Raw genomic sequence first — 21,295 nt, 5'->3', positions numbered from 1 at the left:
AGCCAGGTGTTAGGGCCCAGAGTTCAGCTGGCCTCCTGGGCCTGGTGCCCTGTGGCACTGAAAGCTATGGACCCAAAAGCTGTGGGTTGGCTTGCCATTGTCTTTCATCCCGGGGGTGCCCCTGGGGACAGCGGTTAGCAAGACGGCCCTGGTCTTCAAGTCAGAGGTGGTCTTGGCACTTGGTCTTTGAGACGAGCTGAGTCATTCCCAGCAGAAACATCTGCCGGCCAGGTGGAGCTTTAAACCAGAGGTGGGGCCCCAGCGACACTTGGGGCATCTCCAAGGTGAGAGCATGACATCCAGAAGTGTCACTGGGATTCTAGAAAGATCTGGTGAAATGCGATGTTCCCCACAATACCTGAGGCCAGGGCTTCCGCTAGGAGCAGCTGCCTTCCGGGCCACCTCAGCCCCTCCTCCCAAGACCAGGTGAACACTGAAAAGTCATAAACTTGTACATTTTTTAAAAATGATTATTTACTTGAAAGGCAGAGTTACAGAGAGAAGGGAGAAAGAGATATTCCACCTGCTTGTTCAGTCTCCAAATAACTGCAATGGTCAGGGCTGGACCAGGTCAAAATCAGGAGCCTGGACCTCTATCTGGGTCTCCCACATGGGTGCAGGGGCCCAGGCACTTGGGCTTTCTTCCACTGCTTTCCAAGGTGCATTAGCAGGGAGCGGGGTGGGAAGTGGAGCAGCCGGGACTTGAACCAGTGTCCGTGAGAAATGCCAGCATTGCAGGCAGCTTACTCCATTGGGCCACAATGGCAGCCCCCTGGAAACTGGTACTTTTAGAAACCATCCCTCCACGGAGGCTTCCCTCTACCTCCTCCCCTCTCCCAGAGTTGAGACCCCTTTCTCTTGCCGCCCTGGGCTCCCTGCCTCCCGGCAGCCATGTCTACACTGAGCTGGCTTCACCACTTTGTGCTTTGGCTTCTCAGCCCACCGCAGATCCTCCTTCAACTTCGAGTGCCTGCGCCGGCAGAGCAGCCAGGAGGAGGTCCCCCTGTCGCCCGCCCTCCCCCACCGCACAGCCCTGCCTCTGCACCTGATGCAGCAACAGGTGAGGCCTGCACCCCACTCTCCCCACCCCCTCCCCCTTGGCTGCCAGCCCCAGGGAGGAAGGAGAGCACCTTCGCCACCGTGGATCCCCGGCCTTGTGCCAATCCTGCCCTGGAGGCCTTGTCACGGCCCAGTTCTGCTGGAGCTCACACAGCAGCTGGCACTTGGGGTCTCAGTGCCAACTTCCAAAGTGCAGCCTCTCTTCCTCCACAGCTTTTCTCTGCCTTGGGAGCAGGGCATGGTGCAACCCGAGCCCCAGGAGTGGGACCGTTTTCTGGAGGCCCCCTGCCCCTCACTTGCTCGGCGAGCAGGCATCAGGACAGGGTTATGGGGCCTCTGGGGTCACCGCTGGCCAGGAGCAAGCTCAGAGCCCAGAGTCTACTCCTTGGGACTTTGCCTTCAGGACATGCACGTGGCGCGCTTCCTTTTTGAAAATTTCCCATCAGCTATGCTTCCAGCTCTGGACCTGTGGGGTCAGCCTAGGGGGAGCGTGCAGAGCACAGAGCGCGGCTGGTCAGTCACTGGCCAGGCCCCTGGCGGGGGGAGTCTTGCACGTGTCCCCCCCTCTGCCAGCTCTTTGCTCCTCCGCCATCACTCGGGATGCTGCGTTTCATTTTTGTCCTGTGTCACTGCAGACTAAGGACAGGCCTCTGGAAGGTCTGGGTCCGCAGGTGCCCTGAGCCATGCAGACAGGAGCAGCCTCTGGGGCCTGCGCCCGGTCCTGTCCAGGCCTGTGTATGCTGCCTCCCTCAGTGGGGCCGTGAGCCTGCGACCTTGCCAGGCAGGGTCTTGGCATCCTAAGGCTGCAGTGCCGTGGTTGGGGGTCAGCCAATTCCCAATGCCCGGGGACAGAGTGCCACCCTGGGACGGGCGTGGCAGAGCAGCGAGGGCCATCCGTGTTGTGGGGACTCCCCTAAGCTCCGTCAGTCACAGCGCCCTCCTCCTTCAGCACCTGGAATCCCCACTGGAGGCACACTCTGGACTTGGGGGAAGAACACATACCTGCTAGGGAAGCACCGCCCCCTCCCGTTCATCCCACCCAGCTGCTCCCGGCCCTGGCTGGAAGCCCAGCCCCTCAGAGCCTCTGGCCTCCCCACTCCGCCCCTCTCTTCCCACACAGATCATGGCAGTCGCGGGCCTAGATCCGAGCAGAGCCCAGTACTCACCGAGTCACTCGACCCGGTCGTGGGCCACCCCTCCAGCGACCCCTCCGTACCAGGACTGGACGCCGTGCTACACCCCTCTGATCCAGGTAGAGCGGTCCGAGTCCTTGGAACAGGTCAACGGCAGCCTGCCGTCCCTGCACCGCAGCTCCTGGTACACGGATGAGCCCGACATCGCCTACCGGACTTTCACGCCGGCCAGCCTGACCGTCCCCTGCAGCTTCCGGAACAAAGACAGCGACAAGCAGAGGAGCGCCGACAGCTTGGTGGAAGCGGTGAGTAAGGGTCTGGCTCGCGGGCCGATGGAACTGCATGGGGAGCCAGGCCGCCTCGGCCGGCCAACCCTTCCCAGTGGCGGGAAGCAGGAGTGAGGGCCATGTGCTGTCCTGCAGATGGGGTCTACACCAAGTCGTTCCCCGGGGCGTGGGCTGCACGCTTGTCAGCCCCCACTCGGGGCAGCTTTTCAGCTGCGTGATTTCTCAGAGCTGGAGCCGCTTGCAGTGGTCAGCACGCATGAGGGCTATGGACGCGGCTGGGCACCGCCCTGCGCCTTAGAGTGCGTGTATCCGTCTGCCTCCCTCCCGCGCAGGTCCTGATATCTGAGGGCTTGGGACGATACGCGAGGGACCCAAAGTTCGTGTCGGCGACAAAATACGAAATCGCCGATGCCTGTGACCTGACCATCGACGAGATGGAGAGCGCGGCCAGCACCCTGCTCTGTGGGAACGCGTGTCCCCGCGCCAACGGGGACCTGGGCCCCGTCCCCCAGCGGCAGGGCTACGAGCTCCAGGACTTCGGCCCCGGCTACAGCGACGAGGAGCCGGACCCCGGGCGCGAGGAGGAGGACCTGGCGGATGAGATGATCTGCATCACCACGTTGTAGCCCCCGCCACCCCGGTCGGTCGGGCAGACGGGCTCTGGCCTCAGGTGGGGCGCAGGAGGGCCGGGGAACAAGTGCCTCATAGTTAGGAGCGGCTAGGCACTCGCTGGGGGGGCCAGTGTCCCAGCGGACTTCTGTGCGAGTGACGTCATGCCTCAAGGAAGCCATACACCTGGGCAGGAACGGGTCCCGGGCAGCGGAGCGAGGCAGTGCGCCGGCTGCGGGGAGTGGCAGGTGCAGCCCTGTCCCGGTGGCCCCGAGGGCACGGCGGGGAAGGTCCACGGTGATGGCCATCAGCACACCTGTGTCATTACCTCAGCCGCTGTCTAGCATATCACTGGGCCCAGCATATCTACGTCTCAGCCCTCTCCCGCCCTGCGCACGGCTTCCCGGTGCCCACCCAGCTGCCAGGCGGCAGTCGGAGCCCCGTGCCAGCGCCGTCCCTGGGGAGCAGGGTGCAGGCAGCAGGGGCCGGCGCACGGCACACTAAGGGCGACTGTAAACTGGAACAATAGTGCACTTGCAGCCAGGTAAACTTAGATACGCTATTTGTTTAAAAATTATAGATTTCCTGTACAGGACTTGTAACATACTCGACTTTGTATTTGTAAAGAGATGGTCTATATTTTGTAATTATTGTACCGTATTTGATCCGCAGCAATACCCATGGGTCCTAACAACTGCTGTTCCCCACCGACACCTAGGAAATGACTGCTGTTTTTACTTGGGCTACACGGAAGTCGAAGAAGTAAGAGCCAACTCCCATCTGTTCGGTGAAAATTCCTTGGATATAAAATTCTGAGTTCAAGGGAACTTGACGCCACAGAAATTTTTCTAAACTATTTTGCGTCACTGTAAACCTGTCTGGATACGAGACTCTCACCAGCTGCTGACTCGCCACCTGTCCTTTGGGCAGAGGCCCCCTGTGGCCCACTGCGTTGTGCTCCGGTCTGCCCCGATGGGATGCGGTGCGCCTCTGGTGCGGGAGGAACCGCGCAGGCAAGTGGGGTCGGGGCGGGCACGGGGTCTGTGCGGACCCCAAGGCTGCTGGGCCGCGCGTGCTCTCTGAGGGCTTTGAAGTGCAACTGGGCCAGGGCTCCCGCGCTGCTCCGTCCAGACGAAAGGCCGCCTCCTGCCCGGGTTACCGCGGCAGGCACGCCACTGCTATCGCAGGCTCTTGGTTCCAAATTTTTAAATAGGACGCAGACAACGGAACTTTTTGTTGGTGGTGGGTTTTTTTTGTTTGTTTTTTTTTTTTTTTTTTTTTTTTTGTAAATAACAGCACTTTGTTACAGAAACCTTACAAACCTCTTCTTAAAGACATTCTTCCTCCAGATCCAGGCAAAAACACGTCAAGGTTTGTAAATGACTATTTCCTGACATAAATCCTTTTTTTTAATTAAAATGCAAAATGTTCTTCAGAATGAACCTGTGTGATAATCTCATTCTGTCTGGGGGCTGTCCTCGCCTGAGGGGCGGGTCCTCTCCACTGGCAGCTCCGCCCTGCCAGCAGGTGCATCTTTTTCTTACCCTCCAGGCTCCTCGGGGCTGCAGGGCGCGGCCTCTCCCAAAGGGCTACTTGGCCGTTGGTTGGCCTCGGGTCCGGCCTGCACCCCCGGACAGGCTGGGAGCGCTCCCGCAGCCAGTGGTTAATAAGCCCGCATCTTTATCAGGCGCTGGGCCACTTCTTCATGTCTGTCTGCTTTAGGTCCGCTCCGACCTCTTGCCGAATATTAAATTTTTTTTGTGAGAAAAATGCGAAAGTTGTAGACATGCTTTGTTTGAGGCAAGTTTTAAGACTGAATGCCTATCGTTCCCGCCCTCCCCCGCACAAAACAGCCCTTTTGTGTGTCCACAGAAAAATGCATTTAGTTTCTTGAACCTTAGGCCTTTCGATCACAAGATGCCAGGGACCACGAGGGGCTCCGGGAAGCACCGCCTGCACGCGCTCGTGGGCACGGCCCGGGGCCATGTGGCACTTCCAGCTCTGCCGGGCAGGAGGCTGGGGAGGGGGCGCTGGAGGACGGCTTCCCCGCCAGCTGAGCCAAGGGTCCTGGTCCTCGGCGCTCCACCCACGGCCCTGCTGCTGCTGCGAGTCTTCCGCACCCTTGCCAACTGCACTTCTAGGGGGAGGACGCTCAGCGGCAGGATGGGCGGGGAGCTGGGCACAAACACCGGCCTTTCCCCACGCAAGCCTGGACTTCGGCTCTGCTGCCCGCGCCTGCAAAGGGTGCGGTCCCAGGAGCAGCTCTCCCCGCAGCTCCAGCTCTAGCGGACCATGGGCCTGGGCCGCTGGACGGGGTGCAGGGGCAGGAGATGGAACTTCCTGTGGTGATGCCAGCTCACTCCCACGCTGGGGCAGAGGGCAGGGCACCACCACTCCTGCAGGCTGCAAGGCTCCGGGCCCTGGGCTGCCCAGTGTCTGGTCACACAGCAGCTTCCAGAGGGGCTTCTCCCCACCTGGCGGGGCAGAGCTGGCCACTGGGCCCCACTTCATCCTGTGCTCTTACGACCACAAAGCGCGTCTTGCCCAGGCTCCCTCCCTGCGAGGCAGCCATGCTTCCACCAGGGTCCACGTGTCCATCTTGCGGCCCAGTGGCGCTAGCCCAGGCTCACGAGAGAAACCCCTGTGAGAGCAGCACGCTCGCTCTGTGCTGTGGTGCCTGGGCACAGCGGCACCCGCTCTCTTGTCTTCTGAGACCCACTTCGGGGTGCAGCTAAATAGTATCTCTGGATGGGGGACCCGGGTGAGGGAGAGGGGCTGGGGTGCACGTGACCCCACGCCCTTTGCTTGCAACACAGCTGCTGCCAGAAGCTGCCACTGGCTCCGAGGCTGAGTGCGGGGGACACGGAGGGGGTGCAGCTGCAGGGCTGTAGGCCACCACGTGCACGTAGGGCACCCCCGCACCTGGCACCTCCCCCTCACCTGAATCCACATCCCCTCTCTGACAGGAGGGAGTGGCGGAGCTGGCACCTGAGCCCTCTGCTGCTCCCGGGCCCGGGGAAAGGCAGGCTGTGGGGCAGCTGGGAGGCCCGGCCTGGGCGACAGCGGCCTCGGGGCGGAGTCAGCAGCAGACACGGGAGAGTCAACTTGAACCGCGTGCGATGTTACAAGGAAGGAGAGGTCCGATGGCTGCCTTCTTGCTACCCTGCTGGGTCGGGTTTTCTCAGAAACCTACGCTGCAGCGGTGGGGTGCCCAGGGCCTGTGAGCCCCTCCTCATTCGGGCAGCAATTCAGAGGGAAGCAATCAGAACTCAGTTTTGATTCCCTCGGCAGAGCGGTGTGGAAAAGACATCCCGTTCAGAACCCCAGTCATGCATTCCTGTATCGGAGGACAAGACGCCCCTTGGTGGACGGGGCTCGTGGCTGCCCCACCTCCAGTCTTCGCCATCCCTGCAGCTGCGTTTCGATAGGATCATGGTGCAGGGCGGGACCCCACGGCCTCCCCCTTCGGCTCGGCTCCAGCCTGGTCTCTTCCCAGCGGCGACGTCTATAGGATGAGCGCTAACCCTGTCTGCTGCCGGCTGCTCCCCAGGGCTGAGGGGGACCCAGCTGTGTGCGTCTCTTGCTCACAGGAAAACCCTGTGAGTCACTAACTCCCGAGCCCACCACCAGTGCAGCCACTGTGGCATCCCTGCCACACTCCCGTCCCAGGAGACGGCGCCTGGATCCCTCAGCAGGACGCATCCTGCTCATTTGGACGGGGAGCACCAGAGAAGCGGGCCCCTCAGTGATCCTCCTTGCTCAGGGTGACGGCTCAAGTGGCCAAGGAAAAGCCTGCTTTTCTCCCCGCAGGGAACCTGGGTGCCAGCCCAGGCCCAGCAGATGCCTGTAAGACTTGGCCTCAGCTAAAGGTTGCAGCTGGAGAGGAGACGGAGGGTGCAAGGCGCAGGTGCAGCGCCAAGGCACACAGCACCTGCCCTCAACAGGAAGGCTTGGAATGAACCACTGGGCTCAAAGCTGCAGGGCCCTGGATAGGAGAAAGCCACGTGGCCATGAGACACGGACGGGGCGGAGCTAACCCTCCTCCTGTGCTGGCCCTCCAGAGGACAGTCCTGCCCTTCTCCCAGGCAGGTGCTGGAGCAAGGGAGCTCAACTCACCCACCAGTCCTGGTCCCGTTCCTAAAACATCATCCAGTCTGCAGCCACCGAGCCGAGGCCTCCGGGTCCCAGTGTCAGAAAAGAGCCAGGACCGTGCCGGCTACTCTGGGCGGCTCTGGTCATCCCCAGGCAGGGGCTTAACGCTGGGTGGCCAGGGTCTTGGGTCTGTACACGGGGACATCCTTGTCCCAGAGGGCAGGCCGCCCCTTGATGATGTCAGCTGCCTTCTCGGCAATCATGATCGTCGGGGCGTTCAGGTTGCCGCTGACCACGCTGGGCATGATGGAGGCGTCGACGACTCTGAGGTTGTCCACGCCGAGGACCCTGGTCTGTGGGTCGACCACGGCGGTGGGGTCGGAGGGCTGGCCCATCTTACAGGTGCACGATGGGTGGTAGGCGCTGTCAGCCTTGGCCCGCACGAAGGCGTCGATCTCTCCATCCGACTGAACGTGGCTTCCCGGCTGCAGCTCCTCCCCCCGGAAGGGAGCCAGGGCATCCTGGGCAAAAATCTCTCTGGTCAGCTTCACACACAGGCGCAAGTCCTTGATGTCGGCCTCTGTTGAGGAGAAAGGGATGGGCACAGCCCCGTGTGGCTCGAGCAGAAATAGCAGCAGCCGCCAGTCAGGCCCTGCTTGTCCCCGGGGTCTGGCTCCTCCATCAGAGAGGCAGGAGCGCGCGCCCCATCCATCCCCACAGCCCGGCTGTGAGCGCCCGTGTGCAGGAGCCACTGCGGCACACAAAGCTGCTTGATGGGCGGGCTCGGTTTTGCTGTGTGTGGACAGGTGGCACCGCTCCCCCCCCCCCCCAGTGCAGGCACGGAGGGGGCAGCGGGTCCTGCCCATGCACCCTGGCTCCTCCTCAGCCAGCAGCCCCTGTGCCTCCCGCATCCACCTCTGGTGGAAAGGAAGTGGGTTGCCCCCCAACTGAGAGCCAGAGCCCCACACGGCGGCGCGGGAAGGGGCGTCACAAACTTGGTGGAATATGGAGCTAAAGGTGTGAGTTTCATTTTGATGCCAAAAATGCATTTTTGAAATCCATGCTGTTTTTTCATCATCTATATCTCCACATACTATAATTAAAAAAAAATCTTTTGGCACCACAATAAACTCATACCTTTTTTTTTTTTTTTTTTTTTTGACAGGCAGAGTGGACAGTGAGAGAGAGAGACAGAGAGAAAGGTCTTCCTTTGCCATTGGTTCACCCTCCAATGGCCGGCGCGCTGTGGCCAGCGCACCGCGCTGATCTGATAGCAGGAGCCAGGTGCTTCTCCTGGTCTCCCATGGGGTGCAGGGCCCAAGCACTTGGGCCATCCTCCACTGCACTCCCTGGCCACAGCAGAGAGCTGGCCTGGAAGAGGGGCAACCGGGACAGAATCCGGCGCCCCGACCAGGACTAGAACCCGGGGTGCCGGCGCCACAAGGTGGAGGATTAGCCTAATGAGCCGTGGCGCCGGCCAACTCATACCCTTAACTCCATTTTCCCACGAGCTTTGTGAAGCACCTGCGATGCACGTTTGCAGCCCAGAATGGCAGAGGGCCACTGGTGTCCCCAACGGCGGGGCCCAGGGCCGCTTCAGGAGCACCCAGGAGACCCCTCTCGGGGCAGTTTCTTCTCCAGGCCTGGGAAGGAAAGGGAAGGCGGCTGCCGAGTTACCTGTGGACAGGTAGTTGGGCTGGATCACGGGGTGGTCCTGGGGGTTGGCGCTCTTCAGTCTGAGCCAGCCCACGCTCGTGCCACGCATGGTCCCCACGTGCACCTAGGGGAAGCCAGAGCAGCAGGGCCTGGCCCTCAGGGACCTGCGCCAGCACGGTGCAGGAGCCCAGAGAGATTGGCGCCGTGGCGGGGAGACCTCCGAGCCCTACTTGTCCACGTGATTAAAATCCACCCTGCCCATGCCCCGGCCTCAGGCTCTGATCCTCCTCAGTCCGGAACTTCAGGGCTAAAGCGGGTCTGCTGGTCCCGCCCTGAGGCAGAGTGGGTCTCAGCCTCCCACGCACCCTGCAGGGCTTACTCTGCGGCCAGGCGGCGCTTCTGTCCCCACTGCACACACACAGAGCAGCTGGAAGAAGCGCCCCTGGGGGCCGAGCCTCCACCTGCTCACCTGGTAGGCCTCCTGCTGCGTAGGGACCCGGCCGTGGTCAATCACTTGGGACGGCAGGAAGTGGAACTGGATGTCGGGGTGGGGGACCCCAGGCTGGCTGCGGATGAACCCACCAGTTTCCAGATGGGCAGTGGCTCCGTCCCCTGGGGATCACAGGAGGACAAGACAAGGCCCCGGTCAGGGTACTGCAGAGGGCCACTGGCTCCCGGTTCCTGTCCTCTCTCCTGGGCTGCTGCTGCTCCTCTTCCTGGCTTCTGATCTGTTCTCTCCCCCCAGGGGGGCTCACCTGGCACAGCTACAAGTGTCAACCATGTACCAGCAGGGGGCTTGGGTCTGCCCTCACCCTCTGCCACCTCCACCTGCTTCACTGGCTCCTCGCGCCCCCCCCCCCCAGCACAGCACGTAGTAGGTGTGCAAGAAAGGCGTGTTGATCGCATGATTCGAAGTACCCTTTCCCGGGCTAGGCAGTGCTCTAGGTGAGGGAAACTTGAAGAGCAGGAGCCGCTTCTGTGGTCCAGCACCACGGTCTCTCCTGTGTCTGCTCTCCTCACTCCTTGAACCCACACTGTCCAGCTCTAAGGAAGAGCAGCCCCCAGCCCTGATGCGTGCTGCCACCGCCAGCCCAGCAGGCAGGAACCGTGTGTCCCCTGGTGCAGAGGGGAAATCATAGGCCTGGTTTAGCTTCAAACCCAGCAACCTCGGGGCAGAGACCTCGCTGCCCACATGCCATGCGCCCACCTGTGAATTTCCAGAGCCACTGCAGACCGATGCAGATCTTGCGCAGGGGCTTCTGTGCGGAGTGCAGGGTGATGGGGCGGGTGCACGCCTGCTGCACATAGACCTCCAGGTGGTCCTGCAGGTTCTGGCCGACCCCTGAGGAGGGGCAAGGGGAGAGGAAAGGTGGCCCTCTGGGGGTCTCGGCTGGCTCCTCGGAAGCCCTGATCCAGGGAAGCTGCTCCCAGCCACTTCTCTCCTGCTTAGCCTCCAGGCTCAGCATGGGATCCTCCCTGCACCCCCACGTCAGTCAATCTGACCCTTTGTTGGTGCCAGAGCCAGCAACTGCGGCCGCCCATCCCAGGGCAGCTGTGCAGGCACCTTCCTCCCGGGAGGGCGGGGCCCGCGCCGGCAGCAGGCCCTGCTGCAAACTGGTCACTGTGTGGCTGATGGCATTAAGGCTGGACGCAGCTCCACCCCCCAACTCCCAGCCCAGGGAAGGAGGACACAGATGGTGAATGGGCTCATCTAAGGCCTGGGGGCACTGGACGGGCCGCAGGTTTGACCGGCACTTCCACGGAGCTCTCCAGACAAAGCCACCATGCAAGAAGGATCAACCCCATGGGAGCGTGGCTTATGTACGAGGGAGAGACAAAGCCAGGCCCTCAAGGCATCAATGCGCCTTATAAAATAAGGCCTGGGTCTCTACACGGCGTGGGCGTGCACCCTCAGCTGGCTGCACTGCCGCTCAGGGAAGCCCTGAGTCCAGCGGACAGACACAGGTCTGGGACCCTGCTCCAGGGCGTGCTCCTCCACGTGGGACAGGCTGGTTGGGGGAGGGCGCAGGTCCAGGACTCTGTACCAATCCCGAGGGGCACTGCCTGCCCTCTACATGCTGACAAATAGCAGCCGTTGCACTTCGCAGAGGCAGCCTGCAGGGAGCAGCAGGGAGGAGAGGGCTCACCGGGCAGGTGGCACACCACGGGGATGCCCAGCCTCTGGAGGTCATCGGCGGGCCCGACGCCTGAGAGCATGAGCAGCTGCGGGGAGTTGATGGCGCCTCCGCTCAGGATCACCTCCTTGCTGGCACGGGCCTGGAAGAGGCAGAGGGCCGGCCAGGTCAGGCTTCCCCACAGCCCTCTGCGGCTGGCGCCATGGGAACGTGGCACTGGGATGGCGCACGTGCAAGGTGTGCGTGCTCGCAGTCTGGAGGGCGAGTCGCAGGGAGCTGCCCGGGTTGCCATCGGAAGGCAGCCTGCACTGGTGGGCCCTCAAACCACGCAGGCACAGCGGTCTCAGAAACGGGCAGGGGGGCCGTCCGGCCTTGAGAGAGAGGAAGCAGGAAGGCAGACCTGGGACGTGCAGGTGTGAAACCACCCGTAACACGCACCGCGCAGAAACGTGCGTCTGGTCACGGTGACGAGCGTGAGCCCTCTGGCCTATGCCCCTGAGCTTGTCGTGTCAATGCCACGGCTTTCCTGTCCTCCACCATCCACTCCCTGCCTCCATGAGGCCCCAGGACCACCCATGAGACCACTGCCCCAGCAGCTCGCTCTGAGCCTCAGGGGTGAGTGTGCCGCGGAGGCACTGCCCCCAGCTGCCCTTGGCTCACCACGTGGCTCTGGCCGTTCTTGACGTATTCCACGCCCACTGCCCGAGTCCCTTCAAACAGCACCCTCCTCACGAGCGTTCGCGCCTCGGCCTGCAGGTTGGGGCGGCTCAGCGCTGGGTGCAGGTAGGCACAGGCTGTGCTCCAGCGCTTGCCTGCAAGATGGAGCACCGAGATCCGCCATGTCACGCCTGCCCCACCCCGTCCTTGCCCACACCTGGGGAGGAGGCTGGGGATGCAGAGAGAGAACCCGCCCTGCCCCGATCCCACAGGCCCCGCCTTTGGAGCGAGGCTAAGACTGCAGGGCCCTGACATCTGAGAGCCGGGGAGGAGGGTGGCAGCTCTGGGAGCACGCCTCTGTCCACTGCTGCCTTGTTTCTCCATGGGCATAGGGCCAGAGGCCCCGGTGTGCAAACGGAGATGGAGAAGGGAGGCCGCAGGGGCCGGCTCCGTGGCGTGGTGGGTAGCTGGCATCCCACAGGGGCGCCGGCTCGAGTCCCAGCTGCCCGACTTCCGGCTGCCCGACTTCCGATCAGCTCCCTGCCACTGGCCCGGGAAAGCAGTGGAAGATGGCCCAAGTGCTTGGGCCCCTGCACCCATGTGGGAGACCCAGGGGAGGCTCCTGGCTCCTGGCTGGGGCCTGGCTGTTGTGGCCATTTCGGGAGTGAACCAGGGGATGGAAGATCTCTGTCTCTTCCTTTCTGTAACTCTTTCAAATCAATAAATCTTTAAAACAAGAGAAGGGAAGGAGGGAGAGAAGGGAGGCTGCCGCTCGCTCCTCTCCCGACTGCTTCTCCCTTATTGCAGCCTCTAGAGCTAGACTCTGGGCCAAACCCTCCCCGGCCACAGCACCAGGGGCCAGGGACACCTGCCCAGGCCTCACCACCCCGAGTCCTCGCCCTTGGGCTGTGGGTTGTGTATCCTGGGAGGGGGGGGGGGTAGGGGTGGGACGTGACCCGCCTGTCTGTCCACATGCGCTGACTGCAACGGGGAGGCGGGGACAGGCAAGGCCGCGCTTCCTACCTTCGTGGATGGTCATGTCCATCCAGCCGAAACCTTCCTGCTGGAAGCCGTTCATGTCCTCCGTGAAGGGGTAGCCGGCCTGCTGCGCCGCCTCCAGGAAGGCCCGGTGCAGTGGGTGGTTGGTCTTGCCTCGTGACACCCGCAGAGGCCCATCGCCGCCCCGGTACGTGTCTGCGCCCAGCTCGTGCGCCTGCGCCTTGCGGAAGTAGGGCAGGCAGTGCGCGTAGTCCCAGCCCTGCGCGCCCTGGCGCTGCCAGCGGTCGTAGTCATCGGCGTGCCCGCGCACGTAGACCATGGCGTTGAGGGACGAGGAGCCGCCCCACACGCGGCCGCGCGGCCAGTACAGCACGCGGCCGTCCAGGCCCGGCTGCGGCTCCGTGTGGTAGCACCAGTTATACCTGTCGTCGCACAGGTTGGCCACGAGCGCCGCGGGCATGTGGATCTTCCATGACAGCCGCTTGCTGCCCGCCCACACATCCCTGGGCCCGGCCTCCAGCAGCAGCACACGCTCGGCGGGGTCCTCGGTGAGCCGCGCCGCCAGGACGCAGCCCGCCGAGCCCGCGCCCACCACCACGTAGCTGAACTCGGTGCTGGCGCCCGCGCTGCCCACAGCACGGCTGCCCTGGGGCCGCCCTAGTGTCCCCCGCACCAGGGCTGCATCCAGGCCAGGGCGCACCAGCCGCCAGCTTCGAAGCACCCACCGCATGCTGCCAGCCCAAGTCCTCCGGTCCTCGGAGAGCAGACGAATGAACCACGCGTCCTGAAACGGGAAACGGGGAATGGAGGCTTTTAAAAAGTCTGAACCTCGTGGGCACGTGCAGAATCAGCCGGCCAGCTCACAGCTAATGCGCCTGGGAAGGCAGCAGAGAGTGATCCAAGCCCTAGAGACTCTGCCGCTCACCTGGGAGAGCCAGACGGAGCTCCAGGCTCCCGGCTTCAGCCTGGCCCAGTCCCAGCAGCGGTGGGCACTTTGGGGAATGAACCAACAGGTGGGAAATCTGTATCTCCATCACTCTGCCTCTCAAATAAATAAAACTCAAAAAAAATTCCTATCAAGACAGCAGAACGAGACTGAGGGATGAGCCACGCACATGTTTAGAAACTTATTTAATGAATCTTGATGTGAATGGAAGGGGAGAGGAAACGGGAGAGGGGAGGGTCACGGGTGGGAGGGAAGTTATGGGGGGGGGGAGCCATTGTAATCCATAAGCTGTTCTTCAGAAATTTATATTCATTAAATAAAAGTTAAAAAAAAAAGAAACTTATTTAAATGCAAAAAAAGGAAATCCTGCAGTTTCTTAATGATTGCATTTCCATGCACTTCTGAAGACTCATGGACTTCATACTTCTTTTGCAACCAAATTAACGTACCCTTCAATTCCATTTTCTACGAGGTTTTTGAAGTAGCCTTGAACATCTTTTAAAGTGAGGGAGAGGATAACCTACATGGAATGGGCCAATTCCTTGAAAGATCCAACAAGCCAAAATTCACACGCGAGACTGGAGTGCTGAATCAGCCCGCGTCTCTCCTGACTCACTCTCTGACACACAGAGCTCTGAGCCCAGATGGATGGATGCCCTGGCGAGCCGCACAGTTACAGAGGAAAGCATACCAGTTCTTTGCAATCTCTTCCAGAAGACAGAAGCAGAGGCAACTGTTTCCTGACTTATTCTGTGAGGCCAGGAACATCCTAGTACCAAACCACACACACACACACACACACACACACCACAAGAAAACTACAGAGCAGTAGCTCTCGTGTGTCTGAGTAAAATGTCCTCTGGATGCACACACGCATATTTCTATACACACACATACAGAACTATACGGGGCAGGCGCTGGTCATTCCGCAGCAGATGAGGCACTGGGATGCCTGCATCCTGAGGTGCAGTACCTGGGATGAGTCCCAGCTCTGCTCTCCTTGGCAGCTGCTGCCAGTTTACACCCTGGGAGGCTGTGCTGATGGAAGACCTGGATTTGTGAGACTTAAAAACCTGACAAAATCCACTGCCCATTCATGATTAACAAAAAAAAAAAAAAAAAAAAAAAAACCCTAGGCCAGCGCTGTGCTATAATGAGTTAAGCCACCACCTGCAGTGACAGCATCCCATGTCAGTGCCGGTTCAAGTTCTGGCTGCTCCACTTCCATTCCAGCTCCTTGCTAAGGCACCTGGGAAAGCAGATGATGGCCCACGTGTTTGGGCCTCTGCACCCACATGGGAGACCTGGAAGAAGCTCCTGGCTTCAGCCTAGCACAGCCTTGGCCACTGCAACCATTTGGGGAGTGAACCAGCAGATAGAAGCTCTCTCTCTGCCTCTCTCTCTCTCTCTCTGTACCTCTGCCTTTCAAATAATAATAAAGACAGACACAGATAAACTATGCATTTTAAAAGAAAAACCGACTCTCAACAGACTAGGACTAGAAAGAAACACCACTCATTTTTCACATACTGGAAGCTCTAGCTCCTGCACTAAGACCAGCAAAGGAAACCAAAGCTATACAGAATGATACAGAAGAAATAAAAGTCTGTTTGCAGATAACATGGTCACCCATGTAGAAAAGCTAAAGATTGGATCAAAAAATAATCCTGGAACTCAGGCAATTATAGCAAGGTTGCAGGATAAAAAGCTAATATACAAAAGTCACTTTTCTACACACCAGCAATGAACAAGCTGACTTCGAATTAAAAATACAGCATCATTTAGCACCCCAAAGAAATAATAAGCTATAATTCTAACAAAATATGTGCAAGTTCTATGTTAGGAAAACTACCAAAAAACTAAGATGAGAGAAGTAAAATCAGTGGAGAGATACTCCATTTTCATGGACAGGAATATTCAATGTTGTCACGATATCAATTCTTTACAACAATCTACAGATTCAATGCAATCCCAATTGAAAAAACAATCCCAGCAAGTTGTTTTGTGGGTATTGACAAACTGGTAGACATTTACGAGTTTACCTGTAGAGGTGAAACGCCCAGGATAGCTGACACAATACTGAAGAAGAAGAGCTAAGTAAGGAGACTGACACCACCGGACTTCCAGACCTACTGCAGAGCTACTGTAAACACCACAGTGTGAAATCAGTGGAAGAACAAATAGAGCAAGGGGACGCAACAGAGAGCCTGGAACTAGAACCACAACAACCTACGTGGCTGCCCTTGATAAAGGAGTAAAGGCAATGCAATGGGGCCCTTTCCACAAAGGGTACCCAACAACCGGGTGTCCACAGGCACTGGACGCTGAGTGTAGGGGCTGACGTCATGGCACAGCACATTAAGTCACCACCTGTGACACTGCTGTGCCATACTGGAGGGCTGCTTTGAGTCCCAGCTACTCTGCTTCTGACCCATCTTCCTGCTAATGAGCCTGAGAAGGCAGCAGCAGGAGGCCCAAGTGCCTGGGCCCCTGTTACCCACCTGGGGGACCAGAACGCATTTCCATCAGGAAATGTAGAATAACCAGACAGAAAATCAACCCAGAGACACAGGACTTAAAGACACTGTGTGCCACTTGGCGATAACAAATACAAACATCGGCGTCAAACCAACAGGACACACACTTCTCAGTGCACAGAGATCATCCCCCAGGACAGACCACATGATAGGCCACAAAAAAAAGTCTTAATTGAAACGAACTCACACAAAGCACTGTTTCCAATCACAACGCAATCAAACTAGACATCGCCAACAGATGGAAAGCACACAAGCAAGTGGCAGAGTGGGTTAACCCGCACTCCACACCGCAGTGAGGGCCTGGGGTCCTCGGCTTCTGATCCAGCTCCCTGCTCATGCACACCCTGGGAGGCAGCAGGTGACGGCTCCAGTACTCGGGTTTCTCCCGTGTAGGAGACCCAGATGGAATTCCTGGCTCTTGGCTTTGCCTGGTCCAGCCCCAGCTGTTGTGGCCAAGTGGGGAGTGAAACAGCAGATAAAAGATCTTTCTCCCTTTCCCCATCCTCTCCTTCCCCTTCTCCTCCTCTCTCTCTCTCTCACTGAGGTTCTGCCTTTCAGATAAATCTTTAAAAAATAATATACTTTTAAGTAACCAACTGATCAAAGGAGAAATCACAAGGGAAATTAGAAGATACCTTAAGAGAAACGATGAAAACATAACAAACCAAAACATACGAGATGCAGTGAAAGCCATGCTGAGAGGGAAATTTCCAGCTACAAATGCACACATTAAAAAGGAAGAGGGGCGGGCACTCGGCCCAGCAGTTTAAACGCCGGCTAAGATACCTGCGCCTATGTCCGAGTACCTGCCTCTGGATCCTGACCCGGTTTCTTCCTAGTGCCGACCCTGGGAGGCAGCAGTGCTGCTCATGTAATTGGGTTCCTGCCACCTACATGGGAGAAGCTGGATGGAGCTCCCAGCTTCCAGTAGGCTCATTCCTGGCCATTGTGGGCATCTGGAGAGTGAACCAGTGGATAGGAGCTCTTTGTCTCTCGAATTAATTCCTTAAAAAAGGACTATTTCAAATAATAACTTTCTGTCTTAAAGAAATAGAAAAGTAAGCTAGACCAAAACCAAAACAAACAGTAAAGATTAGAACAGAGGTAAATAAAAAGGAAAAACCAGAGGAAAAAAATCAATGACACCAAACATCGACTCTTCAAAATAATAATAAAAAAAAAAACTGACAAATCTTTCATCCATAAAAAGACTTTAAAAAGCTCAAATTATTAAAATCAGAAATGACAATGGAGATATAGCTTATGATTTTACAAAAATAAAAGACTATAACATAACAAAGTACTATAAACAATAATACATCAACCTAGATGAAAATCAGAAAACCTTGATGAAATGGACAAACTCCCAGAAAAACACAATGAAAATTGAATCATAAAGAATTAGAAAACTTCAACAAACCTGATCAAATGGCTCCATGGGTGACTTATACCAAACTTTTTAAAGATTCATTTATTTATTTGAAAAGCACAGAGAGAGGGAAAGGGAGAAAGGGAGAGAGGGAGAGAGGGAAACAAGGAGAGAGGGGGAGAGGGGGAGAGAGACAGAGAGAGAAATTGATCGATCTTCCATTTCCTGGCTCACACCCCATATGGCTGAAACAGCCAGGAATAGGCCAGGCTGAAGCCAGCAGTCCCTTATCTGGATCTCTCACGTGGGTGCAGGGACCCAAGCACTTGGGCCATCCTCTGCTGCTTTCCCAGGCACATTAGCAGGGAGCTGGATTGGAAGTGCAGCAGCTAGGGCTTGAACTGGCACCCACATGGGATGCTACCACTGCAGGTAGAAACTTAACCTCCTATGCCACAATGCTGGCCCCTATACCAAACATTTAAAGAAGAATTAAATATCAACCCTTCTCAAACTCTTCCACAAAGTTGAAGAGGAGGGAAAACTTCCTAACGTATTCTATGAATATTACCCAGATATAAAAGATATTACCTTATGCAGGGGCCCAAAGACTCGGACATTATATTCATAAGGGATATTCTATAATAGATATAGATATATAATAGATACAAATATATAGAATATCCCTTATGAATACTGATGCATGTATCTCCCACAGAATACTAACAAAATGAATTCAGTGACATAGTAACAGGATTATACACTACGACCAAGTGGAATTTATCTCTGGACAGCAAGGATAACTCAATATACAAAAACCAATCAATATAATAAACAGCATTAACAGAATAAAGGAAGAGCCACATGATCATCCCGACTGATGCAAAAGAAAAGCAGCATCTGACAAAATTCAATACCCTTGCATGACAAAAACACTCAATAAATTAGGAATAGAAGGAAACTTCCCCAACGCAACCAGAGCCACACGTGAAGAATCCTCACAGCTAACAGTATACTCAAGGCCTCAAGACGGAGAGCTTTTCCCCTAATGTCAGAAACAAAACAAAGTCACTCGATCTCACCCTTTCTATTCCACGTGGCATTGGAAGTCCTAGCCAGAACAATTCAGGAAGGACGCAAAAAGGCAACAAAGTAGAAAGCAGTAAAATTATCTCTGTCTGGGGCTGGCGCTGTGGTGTAGAGGGTAAAGCCACCACCTGCAGTGCCAGCATCCCACATGGGCACTGGTTTGAGTCCCGGCTACTCCACATCCGATCCAGCTCTCTGCTATGGCCTGGGAAAGCAGTGGAAGATGGCCCAAGTCCCTGGGCCCCTGCACCCACATGGGAGACCCAGAAAAAGTTCCTGGCTCCGTTGAGGTATCTGAGGAGTGAACCAGTGGATGGAAAACCTCTCTCTCTCCTTCTCTCTCTCTCTCTCTGCCCCTGACTCTCTGTAACTCTACCTTTCAAGTAAATAAATCTTTTTTAAAAATTATCTATGTTCATGGGTGACAGGATTTTGTATATAGAAAATCCTAAAAAGTCCACACTGAAAACAAACCAAAAAACCCCATTAAAGCTACTAAACAAATTCAGCAGAGTTGCAGGGAAATTTGTTAAAATTTTTGTTAAATTTCTTAAAAAGATTTATTTGAAAGAGTTACACAGAGACAGATAGAGACAGAAAGAGAGACAGAGACAGAAAGAGAAAGAGAAATCTTCCATCTACTAGTTCACTCCCCAAATGCCCATACCATATGGGCGCTGGTTTGTGTCCCAGCAGCTCCACTTCTAATGCAGCTCCCTGCCAATGTGCCTAGGAGAGCAGCAGAACACAGCTCAAGTGTTTGGGCCCCTGCTACCCACATAGGAGACCCGGATGAAGCCCCTGGCTTTGGCTTGGCCCAGAACTGGCTGCTGTAGCCATCCAGGGAGTGAACTAGCAGATGGAAGACCTCTCTCTGTCTCTCCCTCTCTCTGCAACTCTTTTTCAATAACAAATAAATAAATCTATTAAAAATAATACTAAAATAAATGGGTAAATGATCTGAATAGACATTTCTCAAAAGCAGCTATACAAATGCATGGAAAATACTCAATATTTCCAGCCCTCTTCTTATCCCAAGCACAATGCACATTATTTAAAAAGACAAAAAATAACAGATGCTGGGCAGGATGTGGAAAAAAGCTCCCTGCGCCGAGCACTTCTTAGCGGTTACCCTACTGAGCCCCAGAGGAGATGCTGGGTGCGTACGTGTATGGCAGGGGAGGCATCACCATCACCCACATCCGAGGCCCTGAGGAGTGGACCTCTGGCCCTGGCCCTGCCCCAGGTCAAGTCCAAGGCTGAGAACCACCTCGCCACTTGGACTGACCCACAAAGCCACGTCACAGGAGCTGAGGGGTCGGGGCCATTGCACTCGAAATGGGGGAGATCCTAAGGACCCAGGCCAGAGTGCTGAAGGGGCGGCAAAGGTTCGGGTGCTCTCCTGTGGCCTGGCAGAGCCTGCTGAGTGGGCACAGGTGTCTAATTTCACAGCCCCACGTGGGCTGTCCTCAGTGGCGGGTGGTGGCCCTGGGCGGGAAGGGTCTCGGTCACAGGCTGCCAGGGAACCCCAAGGTGGGAGCCAAGAGTCTGAAAGGCCCGCTGTTTTCCCCGGCTCTGCTGATACCAGCGCCAGGGTGCTGCTGGCCCCAGGCCTCTGAGGGCGGCTGATGCTGGTGGCTCCTGGGATGCCAGTCTGCTTCCCCCTCCCCTCTGCTGCTCCCTCAGCACTTCCTCAGGCCCTGGGGCCCTGGGTCTGCCTTCAAGGACCCACCTCTGTTGTATGCTAAGTCCCTATGGGGGTCGCCCCAAACACAAGGTGCCGGGTGGGCAACTGTGCGGTCCCCACACCGAGGGTGAGGCCCCGAGCTGCTTGCCCACAGCCCATGCACCTGAGGTGTGTTCAGGAGGCTGGGTGTGACAGAGGTCACCGCTGAGGGGACTCATTCCCTCCGGGCCCCACCCAGAGCTGAGCTCCTGGCACACGGGGGATAGGGGGTGGGGGTGGGGGGCATGTCAGGGTGGCCCCTCAAGGAGCGGGACCCTACAGACATAAAAAGCCCTGCACGCTGGGCTGCCCCATGCCTGGGTGAAGGTGAGGACGTGGGGCCACCCGCTGCAGAGACAGCCGAGGGGACTTAGGCCCGGGTGTGCACGGCTGCACAGTAACACAGCAGTGAAGAACAGGAGCCCCGCCCTCTGCAGGGGCTGCCAAAGGCCCTCCTGGGGCCAGGCACAGGAGGCTCAGGCAGCCACCAGGACACCCACAGCCTAGTGGCCCCAGCACAGCCCTGGCTGCTCTCCCCACCACATCCAGTCACTGCCAGAGCCTGGCAGGCAGCAGGCACTTGGAAAAATGCCTGTTATGTGACTGACATCAAAGAGTGCACCGTTCTTTCTGGGAGGGGAGGCGGGGCGTTTGGGAACTCTTCCAGGGGTGGAGTCAGAGCTGCTGGGGCCACCCACTTTGGTCCAGGCCTTGGACACTGGCACGGATCAGGTCATGTGCCCCAGGACCTGCCCACGCCATCCCAGCTGCGTCCCTGCTCCTGCGAGCCCCTCTCCACCCCTCTGGCCAGCTCTCCACGCAGCCTAACTGATCTCAGAGCGAGGGGGCCTGCAACCAGCACAAGCAGGAAGAGGCACAGGTGCAGGTCAGCATCGGCCTCCCCGAAGTGACTTCACCCCCGATCAAAAAACCAACAGTGGCTCCTTGCAGCGGCAGCAGGAGCCTGACCGGGAAACCGCAGCCAGCATCCTGCAGGGCCC

The 21,295-nt window shown here is 57.5% G+C and overlaps 2 protein-coding genes across 8 annotated transcripts in view; one reads left to right on the top strand and one right to left on the bottom strand.

The window, feature by feature from the left end:
* CACNA1D (calcium voltage-gated channel subunit alpha1 D) overlaps nucleotides 1–3,244 on the top strand; it is a 520,755-nt gene extending 517,511 nt beyond the window's left edge. For all 7 annotated transcript variants that reach the window (XM_070050708.1, XM_051852322.2, XM_051852311.2 and 4 more), the window contains 3 exons: nucleotides 939–1,060; nucleotides 2,180–2,497; nucleotides 2,812–3,244. In XM_070050708.1, the coding sequence (XP_069906809.1) occupies nucleotides 939–1,060; nucleotides 2,180–2,497; nucleotides 2,812–3,105 (734 nt within the window). In that variant the 3' untranslated portion in view covers nucleotides 3,106–3,244. The remainder of the gene's footprint in view (nucleotides 1–938; nucleotides 1,061–2,179; nucleotides 2,498–2,811) is intronic.
* Nucleotides 453–21,295, bottom strand: part of CHDH (choline dehydrogenase) — a 28,238-nt gene continuing 7,395 nt past the window's right edge. The window contains exons 2-8 of the mRNA XM_051852328.2: nucleotides 12,652–13,411; nucleotides 11,632–11,783; nucleotides 10,984–11,113; nucleotides 10,044–10,178; nucleotides 9,306–9,448; nucleotides 8,858–8,960; nucleotides 453–7,760 (exon numbers count right to left, since the gene is read on the bottom strand). Of these exons, the coding sequence (XP_051708288.2) occupies nucleotides 7,342–7,760; nucleotides 8,858–8,960; nucleotides 9,306–9,448; nucleotides 10,044–10,178; nucleotides 10,984–11,113; nucleotides 11,632–11,783; nucleotides 12,652–13,357 (1,788 nt within the window). The 5' untranslated portion in view covers nucleotides 13,358–13,411 and the 3' untranslated portion in view covers nucleotides 453–7,341. The remainder of the gene's footprint in view (nucleotides 7,761–8,857; nucleotides 8,961–9,305; nucleotides 9,449–10,043; nucleotides 10,179–10,983; nucleotides 11,114–11,631; nucleotides 11,784–12,651; nucleotides 13,412–21,295) is intronic.

Source organism: Oryctolagus cuniculus, chromosome 10, assembly GCF_964237555.1.
Source record: "Oryctolagus cuniculus chromosome 10, mOryCun1.1, whole genome shotgun sequence".
Classification (NCBI taxonomy): domain Eukaryota; kingdom Metazoa; phylum Chordata; class Mammalia; order Lagomorpha; family Leporidae; genus Oryctolagus; species Oryctolagus cuniculus.
The sequence above is the reverse complement of the archived record's forward strand: the minus strand, read 5'-3'. Positions and strand labels throughout refer to the sequence as shown.